At 47.3% G+C, this 10,108-nt stretch overlaps 1 protein-coding gene across 1 annotated transcript in view; it reads left to right on the top strand.

The window, feature by feature from the left end:
* Nucleotides 1-10,086, top strand: part of erlin2 (ER lipid raft associated 2) — a 10,098-nt gene extending 12 nt beyond the window's left edge. Inside the window, 14 exon segments of the mRNA XM_080532125.1 lie at nucleotides 1-55; nucleotides 962-1,069; nucleotides 1,379-1,460; nucleotides 1,563-1,609; nucleotides 2,323-2,384; nucleotides 3,463-3,588; nucleotides 3,933-4,006; nucleotides 5,098-5,156; nucleotides 5,539-5,630; nucleotides 5,840-5,929; nucleotides 6,697-6,737; nucleotides 6,739-6,777; nucleotides 7,456-7,546; nucleotides 7,549-10,086. The exon segment at nucleotides 1-55 is cut by the window's left edge and continues 12 nt beyond it. Of these exon segments, the coding sequence (XP_080388251.1) occupies nucleotides 963-1,069; nucleotides 1,379-1,460; nucleotides 1,563-1,609; nucleotides 2,323-2,384; nucleotides 3,463-3,588; nucleotides 3,933-4,006; nucleotides 5,098-5,156; nucleotides 5,539-5,630; nucleotides 5,840-5,929; nucleotides 6,697-6,737; nucleotides 6,739-6,777; nucleotides 7,456-7,546; nucleotides 7,549-7,628 (990 nt within the window). The 5' untranslated portion in view covers nucleotides 1-55; nucleotide 962 and the 3' untranslated portion in view covers nucleotides 7,629-10,086.
* Nucleotides 10,087-10,108: the final 22 nt, after the last annotated feature.

Raw genomic sequence — 10,108 nt, 5'->3', positions numbered from 1 at the left:
TAGCAGGTGCATATTATTTTTGTCCGTGCAGGAGGCATCTCGATTGAAAATACAGGTAATAGCACGGCAGCTTTTGGTTTGGTCACATGGTTTTTTAACGAAGTATCAAGTATCTACAATGACGATGTGAGTGACATATGTTGCTGCCAACGTTAGCAGTGCTCCTCGCTCTCTACATGTGTGTGAAGTCGACCATAGACTAGTGTTAGCTTAGCAGCATGCTAACTCCGTCTGTCACCCTTCTCCCTGACTAAGCTACAGTTAGCTAACCCTCACCACCCGCTGTGTGTTGTCTTCTAGAAGGCTGTGTCTAGCTAGCTTTGTTCACTGTCCAATTGAAACTGAAAATGGACCCTAACGCAAAAGCGCAAGGTCCAACGACCTCCTTGTAGAGAGAAACGGCAGAAGTGGACTTGATGTCACTGTGCTCCAGGTGACAGCTCTCTACAGAGACAGGTCGCACCACTCCTTATGTGTAGGACACTCCCGTACCCAGCAAGGCTGGCCTCAGTGTTCATGGTGATCAGTGTTCTACTAGTAGGGCCGCTGTGGGTGACAGTGGTGGTAGTGGCTGTGTGTGTCCGAGTGACAGCATGTGAGGAGGCTTGGACACGTTACTTTTACGCGTTGGGGACAATCCTCTTATGAAGTGACAAGGTCAGTCCCGGCTGGTGCTCTGGGTTGGGGTTAGCTCGTGGTTGTAACCAGGTAACTGTAGTTAATGATATATGCAGGTCTATCAGAGCAATCCTCGTACTAGGAAAGTAGAGGATCCACAGTGTCCACAGTTCGCACTGCCCAAGGTGAACTCGGATCATCCGAGGCGACCTTTATGAACGCCTGTGTTGCTGTTCAATGAAGGGTTTTTGTTTCAGAGTGACACAGCTGTGTCCAATGAATGTTGTCTGTTTCATTGTTTGTCAATTCGTGATGAGTTCATCGGTCGTCCTCCCGTTGACAGGATGGCACAGTTGGGGGCTATTGCCTCGATCATTATAGCGATTGGAGGTGCTGCTCTTTTCTCCTCCGTACACAAGATTGAGGAGGGGCACACTGGAGTTTACTACAGGTCAGTGTTCGGCCAGTGTTTTTCTATTTTCACGTGACTGTCTGTTTTTTTCTGCATTGATATTAGTTTGGGTTTCTGAGGGCATAACATAACGTAGCTTATGCATGCCCATTTGATGTCATCCAGGAATAAACTGTTGGAAATTAAGATTAGTTGGTCTGAACAGGCCAATTTCACACCATTTGCATGTTGTGCTGTGTGCTTGTGTGTGTGTGTGTGTGTGTGTGTGTGTGTGCGCGTGTGCGCGCATTGTGTGTGTGTGTGTGTGTGTGCGTGTGTGTGCGTGTGTGTGTGTGTGTGTTCCTACAGGGGAGGAGCCCTCCTGTCCGCCACCAGTAACCCAGGCTTCCATCTCATGCTTCCCTTCATCACCAACTTCAAGTCCGTGCAGGTGAGCCTGGCCTGAGGAAGGAAACACAATTGAACAATAACACTTTTCTATAAACGGAATAATCTATAGACGAGTGTTTAACTGGCTCCCTTTGTCTCGTAGACGACTCTGCAGACAGATGAGGTGAAGAACGTACCGTGTGGCACCAGGTTGGTTCCTCGTGTTCCGGTTGAGATTCTGTGCAGTCCCCTTTTTGTTCCCCCCTACGATCAGATGTGGCGTTTGGGATTGGTAGAGGCTAAGTTGGATCATTGGGACGACTCTACATACCCTAAACCCTAAGCCCTAACCATAACCCTCACACCCATCTCTAACTTGAACCCTAACCATAACCCTCACCTATCCCTAAACCAGGGCTCGACATTAACGCCGTTTTACTTGTCCGGGCAAGCAAAACCTTCGCCGGCGCAGGCGCGAGACTAGACTAGATGATCGTGAGTGAAGATATTATCAAAGCGTACGCGCCTGTCGATCACCCGTACGCTTTGATAATATCTTCACTCACGATCATCTAGTCTAGTCTGGCGCCTGCGCCGTCTGTTGTTCTTCCTGCACACAGGTCAAAATATCCAGGATCTAGCAGCGTCGTCGTGCTCGCGCAAACAAACCCGGCGAAAGTTTTACTTGCTCCGGACAAGTAAAACGGCGTTAATGTCGAGCCCTGCCTAAACCCTAACCATAACCCTCACACATATCCCTAACTTTAACCCTAACCATAACCCTCACACCCATCCCTAACTTGAACCCTAACCCTAACCCTAACCCTCACACTTTAACCATTTTAACCTTTGTTTAAACTTTGTTGAGGCTGTCCTCACAATAAATGTCTAAAAGTGCTTTAAATGCTCTTCTCTTTCCTCAGTGGTGGCGTTATGATTTACTTTGACCGGATAGAAGTTGTGAACTACCTCGTCCCCTCAGCAGGTAAACTCATCCACTAAACGAGGCCTAACATCAGGCTACTGTGTGATGACTGTAGGCTTTGTGGTGATGCGGGATGACGTCTAGACTTGGATGTGCTCCTGGAGAGCTGCTTAGCCCCTGGTCACAGTTGGAGATTATATCAACTGGATGCTGGCAGGAGAGTCAAGTTCTTAGCCTGAGGTTCTTCGACATTGGCTTTGCAGCAGAATACAAAGTCAATAATAGAATAAAGTAAGGTAATTCATAAAAAAAAGAAAGTAGAATAAGGTGTTAGTTAGAGTGATGGTAGTTGTACTACAGCGGGACCAGTCGTACTGCAGTAGAACAGTAGTGCAAAAATGCTGTGCAGGTTACAATGAGATGAAATGCAATATCCTACAAAAGGCGATATAGTACAGATATGTACTACACCATGTGTGTACAGTACCAGTCACAAAATGTACTATACGATTGTCTGTCAATAGCCTATGGGCCTATCGCTAAGCCCCGCCCCCTTTGAAAACTCAGACAAACAAACAGCGCTTCACTGACAGTGACTGACTGACTGTGACTGAATGACATTCAATGACTTACAATGGCGGGAGTTGGCACATTTCTGATTTCTGATTTACCACAGCAAGTGATAGACATGTTTTTTAAAGATGACAAAAATATTTTGCCTAGAAGCTTTTCACCATCAGATATTAGCGAGTTGTTTGTCCGAGTTTTCTGCCTGTCGTGACTTTTGCTGTGATTGGACAATTTCTATTTCGAGGCGTGGCTTAGCGATAGGTCCATTGCCTGATCGATTGAACCGGAACGAACGACAGGTTGTGGAATGTTCTTTCTTAGGAACATAGCTGTGGTCATAAACAACATAACAGGGCCCATCTGCCCCCGCTGCTTCACAAGCACACTAATCCAACAATCAGCCAGGTAACATGAGTCAGTCTGTCTCTGCGCAGGCTAGCTACTAAAAACACATCTGGTGTCGGCCATTAAAACACAGGAGCCGCCTCTCCTCTGCTTAATCATATTGAAGGGTGCTTTGCGGCTGCAGATGAACTCCAACTTTCTCGACTCTCCCTCTCCTCCGCAGTGTTCGACATCGTCAAGAACTTCACAGCCGACTACGACAAGGCCCTGATCTTCAACAAGGTTCATCACGAGCTCAACCAGTTCTGCAGCGTGCACTCCCTGCAGGAGGTCTACATCGGCCTGTTCGGTAAGAGAGACTTTCTTCCGTGTCCGGGTTTATACCTCGCCCTACAGCGGTGTGGGGGGACCTCTTCCTCGAGATGCACCCTGTGTAACTGCGAAACCATCGCACACCACGTTTCCCCATCGGCATCGATTCAGTCAAGATGTTACACGACAATGAGTTATGCGCCACAGATCTGGAGTGTGGATTCCACCACCCCCCGTGTCTCCACAAGTCTTATCTTCCTTCTGCTCTTTTGTTGTTCTCTCAATCCTCTCTCTCTCTCTCTCTCTGTGTGTGTGTGTGTGTGTATGTCTGTGTGTGTGTGTGTGTGTGTGTGTGTGTGTGTCTGTCTTGGTTCCCTGCAGACCAGATCGATGAGAATCTGAAGCTGACGCTGCAGGATGACCTGACCAACATGGCCCCTGGTCTCATCATACAGGTGGGCAGGGTTCCCACGGGTCCTTGAAATTCTTGAAAGTTTGTGAATTTGAGAAGAAAAAAAAATCAAGGTCTTAAAAGTGAGACATGGGTGAAAAAGTGAAAGTGCTTGAATTCCCCTCTCTCTCTCTCTTTTTTTTATTTTTTATTTTTAAGTGAAAGTCCTTGAAAGGTGCTTGAATGTGATGTTTCAGAAGGTGTGGGAACCCTGTGTGGGTTAGGCGTTGCCACTACGTCAACCACAAGAGGGGGGTGATGGTTGAAGTAGAGGACTGTGTTGTTTTTGGGGAGGTCCCATCCTGTAGTGGTTAATGCCCGGCTGCCTACGGGTGGCGTGAGGGTAAGCTGAAACTAAGCGGTAGACAATCAACAGATCCGTTTCGTAAGAGCTGGCAAACGAAGGCGCTGATTGGCAAATACTTAAAGGGAGAGAAGGAGGAGAGAAAGAGAATAGTTCTCCTCCTTCCTCACCCACTCCCCCATCATTCCTCCCAGTTGATATCCCCTTGAAGGGATTGCAATAACAAAGCTGGGGTCTTGCCAGGCCAGGGCAGGAACTCATAATATTACAGCTCAGAGGCTCTGAACAGTTGTTATTACACAACTTCCCGGGGATGAACATGTTTCTCATTAGTTTTCCCCACAATGTCGTTTCACACAGAAGAAGGCAATTGGTGTATAACAGCCCATCTCTCTCTTTCCTCTGTCCCTCTCTCTTTCCTCTCTCTCTCTCTCTCTCTTTCCTCTCTCCCTCTCTCTTTCCCCTCTCCCTCTCTCTTTCCTCTCTCCCTATCTCTTTCCCCTCTCTTTCTCAATCTCTCTCCCTCAATCTCTCTCTTTCCTCTCTCCCCCCCCCCTCTCTCTCTCTCTCTCTCTCTCTCTCTCTCTCTTAATCTCTTTCCTCTCTCCCTCTCTCTCTTTCTCTCTCTCTCCCCCCCTCTCTCTCTCTCTCAATCTCCCCCCCCCTCTCTCTCTTTCCTCTCCCTCTCTCTCTGTCTCTCTCTCTCTTCCTCTCTCTCTCTCTCTCTCTCTCTCTCTCTCTCTCTCTCTCTCTCTCTCTCACCGTTGTGGTGGGTGATCTGTGGTCCGTAGGCGGTGCGCGTCACAAAGCCCAACATCCCTGAGAGCATCCGCAGGAACTACGAGCTGATGTGAGTGTTGGCCGTGGCCAGACTGGGTTTACTCAACCACGGTCCCCCCCGACTCCCTGAGCTCACAGGTGTATTTATGTTCTTTCTCCGCGTGGATCCGTTCCAAGTCCTCCGGCCAACACCTCTGCTGTTTCTTGTCTCTCTGTGTGTGTGTGTGTGTGTTTGTATAGGGGGGGCGGGGGGGGGGGGGTGTAGTGATGGAGTGGTAGCATTTGTCATGCCAGTTATCTGATTTAGTGAATGATGGGACATCCACTGTTTTCTCTGTGAGATTAATGAAAGGGGTGTGTGTGTGTGTGTGTGTGTGTGTGTGTGTGTGTGTGTGTGTGTGTGTGTGTGTGTGTGTGTGCGTGCGCGTGCGTGCGCGCGTGTGTGTGCGTAGGGAGAGTGAGAAGACGAAGCTGCTGATCTCGGCTCAGACTCAGAAGGTCGTAGAGAAGGAGGCGGAGACGGAGAGGAAGAGAGCCATCATAGGTGAGTGAGACCCCCTCCCCCAGCACCATACAAGGACAGAAACACAGGGAAAGGCATCGTTAAGAAGACAAGCTCAGACAGGTTGTGAAGGTTCTATAGTCGGCGGTAGCTGGTATTTCTCTGCCGATGGTTATCTGCCCAGCTGTAACAGAGACGTTGAGGTTCTTAAGGTGTGTCGTCGTCGTCCCCCCTGTCTGTTTGACCTGCAGAGGCTGAGAAGGTGGCCCAGGTGGCGGAGATCAAGTTCTCTCAGAAGGTCATGGAGAAGGAGACGGAAAAACGGATTTCTGAAATCGAAGGTGTGTAAATGGTAAAATGGTAAATGGACTGCACTTCTGTAGCGCCTTTTTTTGCTGCTCCAAAGCGCATTACAACGGCCTCTACATTCACACATTCACACACACATTCACACACCAATGGCGGCAAGCTGCCATGCAAGGCGCTGGCCCCGCTCACCGGGAGCAATTTTGGGGTTCAGTGTCTTGCCCAAGGACACTTCTACATGTGGCCAGCCGGGGCTCGAACCGCTGATCTGCCAACCGTGTGATCATTAGACGGTGTCTCTACCTCCTGCTGGCCACAGCCGTGTACGTGTGTTCCTGTAAAATAATAATAATGGGGAAAACCCCCCTAATAAGGCTGTGCATATATGACAACTACACTTTGATTCAGTGTGTTTTACAACAAGGTCCATTTGTTCCCAGATGGTTTTGCTCTTGCGGGTTTGTATCGTAATCATTCAGTCCGGTCTTTCTTACATTCTTGCGTCGCCACCCTTGGGTCATTGTCCAATAAAGCAGCCCCCACTTGAGAACTTTGTGTGTTGAGTCTCTTCTGAAGTGGAGTACTGTTTTAGAGGAGCCAATCCCAATCCCCCAACCCCCCCCCCCCCCCCCCCCCCCTCCTCTTTCTCTTCAGCGACTGTTTCCGTCTCAGAAGACCGTCGTGGTATTTCCCTAAGCCTGTTTTTTTCCCCATGTTTGTTTATTTTCTCCATGCTTCTCCGTGCTTTCCACGCTTCATTACCCTGCTCATGCCGTGACCTCTGACCTCTGCTCTCTTCCAGACAGCGCTTTCCTGGCCAAAATGAAGGCCAGGGCCGACGCAGGAGTTCTACACGGCTCAGAGAATTGCAGAAGCCAACAAGGTGAGAAACACAGAGAGAGACACGGCCCCGAAGCTGCAACCCAGTGGCATCCACTCAGCATATCTACTACCCCACCACTGTGTCTCCTGAGACGCCCGTTTTTCCCGTTTTTCCCCTTTACTGTCCCCCCCCAAGACTTCTACTGCCCTCCCTGTACTGTTTCACTGTTTCTCCAGTGTCTATACAAAAATAAAATGTAAAAAGTCTTCTATCACGGAGACTGCCAATGGCCGCGGGCACTGAGCTAGATTACTCTTCCCTGCTACGACTGGTGGATTGCTGATTCACTTGCTTAGTCAAATGTATTGATTGTAAGTGCTTTGGAATAAGGCGTCTGCTAAATGACAATAATGTAAATGTAATCCATTCCGCTAGAGGAGTCGGACTCGGGGGTGTCCGTGGTTGACCTCTCTCTCCTCTCTCTCTCTCCTCACTCTCTCCTCTCTCTCCTCTCTCCTCTCTCTCTCTTCTCTCTCTCCTCTCTCTCTCTCTCTCTCCTCTCTCTCCTCTCTCTCTCTTTCTCTCTCTCTCTCTCTCTCTCTCTCTCTCTTTCTCTCTCTCTCTCTCTCTCTCTCTCTCTCTCTCTCTCTCTCTCTCTCTCTCTCTCTCTCTCTCTCTCTCTCTCTCTCTCTCTCTCATCTCTCTCTCTCTCATCTCTCTCTCTCTCTCTCTCTCCAGCTGAAGCTGACACCAGAGTACCTGCAGCTGATGAAGTTCAAGGCCATCGCGACCAACAGCAAGATCTATTTCGGCAGTGAGATCCCCCAGATGTTGTAGACTCCGGGCCGGGCTCCTCCAAGGCCTCCGCTGCCATGGACATCCTGGCAGAACAGATCCTGGACATGGACTAAATGAGGAGAGAGTAGACCCCCCAGACCCCCCCCCCCCCCCCCCCTTACCCCCTCGACCAATCCCCAGGGCCGGAGCGGTCCCAGGCCTGGGTTGTGAGGCTGTAAAGAGATATGAATGTGAGGTAACTTAACTTAAGAGATGAATGTATCTGTTGCAAGTGTGGTTTCTGTAGGCTGAACAATTTAATTGTCTATGTTGTTTTTTTTTGTGTTTTTTTCAACCATGGACAATGTACGTGTCGTTGCACTTATGCAAGGTTTGTTTCGCTGTATGTTTTTTTTGCTCAATTTGTAAACCGGTTTTGTAGCACTTATGTGTTTCTTTCGATTGATTTGGATTTCTGCTTACGTAGCACACGAGCTTACAACAGATGTGTACGGTGGGACAGTTGTTAATGGTTTTTACCAAGTTGTGGCGATAACCCATGTTTCTTCATACAGATCGCTCTCTTGAAATATTTCAAAATGGACAGATTCCCCCCCCCACACCCTTTTTAAACTCAGAGAATCAGCATTCACATAGTCTTGATCTGCAGGCTTCTCCTCACATCACCCCGGCATTGCATAGAGTCTGGGACCCCACGGCTAGCACCGATGTTTAAAAGATTATTTTTACAAAAAGAAAAGTGAAGGTCGTAGCTGAACGGATCAATGCTGCAATCTCGCAGATCTTTCTTTTGTTGTCCAGTTGAACACAACAATGTCCGACATGTTTTTTATTATTAAATTATTGTTCCTAAATAAGGGTGAAGACCACTTTGAGGAGATGGGTCCTACGTGATAAGAGTGAGCACTGTTGAGCGTCTTTTCGAGGTGGTCCAGACAGAACTCCAGTCCTTGAGTAGAAACATTGCCTGAGGGAACGAGGCAGAACAACTAGCTCTCTGTCTGTAGTAGAAGGGAACAGAGGAAGGGTTCAGTAACCATCTCCTTAGAAGCCACACTCCAACAGCTACGTCATGCCCCACACTTTCTCTTTCAACTGTTTGTCTGTCTGGTGCTTTGCCTCCCATTTACCGAACACTTTATTAGGAACACTATACTAATACTGGGTAGGGCCTCCCTTTCCCCCCTCTCATAACAGACTCAATTCTCTGTGGCATTGATTCCACAAGTTGTTGGAAACATTCCTTTGAGATTCTGGTCTGTGATTGCATCACGCAATTCCTGATTCCTCCAATTTTTCAGGTGCACTTTCAAGCTGGGAATCTCCTGTTCTACCACATCCCAAAGGTGTTCTATTGGATTCAGATCCGGTGACTGGGAAGGCCACTGAAGAACACTGAACTCATAGTCATGTTCATGAAACCAGTTTGAGACGACTTTTGCTTTGTGACACGGTGCATTATCATGCTGGAAGTAGCCAATAGAAGATGGGTTCATTGTGGCCATGAAGGGATGCACATGGTCAGCAACAATACTCAAATAGGCTGTGGCATTCAAGTGATGATTCATTGTTATTAACAGGCCCAAAGTGTGCCAAGAAAACATTCCCCACACCATTACACCACCTGAATGAATGAGAAGGTGTACCAGTGTTCCTAATAAAGTGTTCGGCAAGTGTATGTTTAACAATGTGGAAAGAATTGCACTGAACAATAGATAACAATTATAGGACTGCCCAGTTGGGTAACACAACGTTGTCTCATCTGTTTCATGTCTCGTTTTGGGAAGATTAAAAAAAGATGGTCTAATGAATCATTGTGAAAGTATGCATAGTTGTGTGCGTCAACGTTTTCTGGGAACTGACGGGAATCGGTTAATCCCTGTTCCTGGGGAAAATCTGTTTACCAAACTAGCCTATACAGTATGCAATCAAGGACCAAACAAAGTCTCACAAATTCTCATCGAAGAAACACATCTGAAAGAATCGACCAAAGTTTTTTTTTTGTAATTAATTGGATAGGTTTTATGTTTGAAATGTAATCAATACAATCAATCATACTTAGTTTGTTGTTTTTCCCATACAGAACATGGTTTAGCTGCAGTTTTCTCTCTGACATGAAGAAAAGCAGAACATAGTTGCTGTGTTATTCCCATGTATTCAAGTCGGTTTTTTTCATTCACGTTTGAAGGATTTGATAACAGATTTAATAGCGTAATTTCAGGGGCTGTAATGAAACTTTTTTATTTTATTTTTTATGCCTCGTTTCTCACTGGAGCCCTCAATGTTGGGAGACTCAAGTCAGGCTGCAATCCATGTAACTTTGTTATTGCTTTTATCAAACTTCCATTTGGTTAGAAGCACTTAATGCTTGTGTTGTGTATCTGTGAAACTGTTCTCTCAATGTCACCTGGTTGATTGTGGCTGAGTGCGCTCCGTGTCAAGCCTGTGAGTGACTACCTGTATAGACTGTTTCTATTAGCCTTGGCTCAGGTTGACTGACTGATAATGACTTGAAGGGAACTATTTTTGCACTCTCACTTCAATTGTGAATGAGCATTCCACATTTATACAATAAAGTGAGTTTTTTTCTTTG

The sequence above is a fragment of the Nansenia antarctica genome, assembly GCF_963989245.1.
Source record: "Nansenia antarctica genome assembly, chromosome: 5".
Classification (NCBI taxonomy): Eukaryota; Metazoa; Chordata; class Actinopteri; order Argentiniformes; family Microstomatidae; genus Nansenia; species Nansenia antarctica.
Note: the sequence above shows the minus strand (reverse complement) of the source record. Positions and strands in the feature narration are given on the sequence as shown.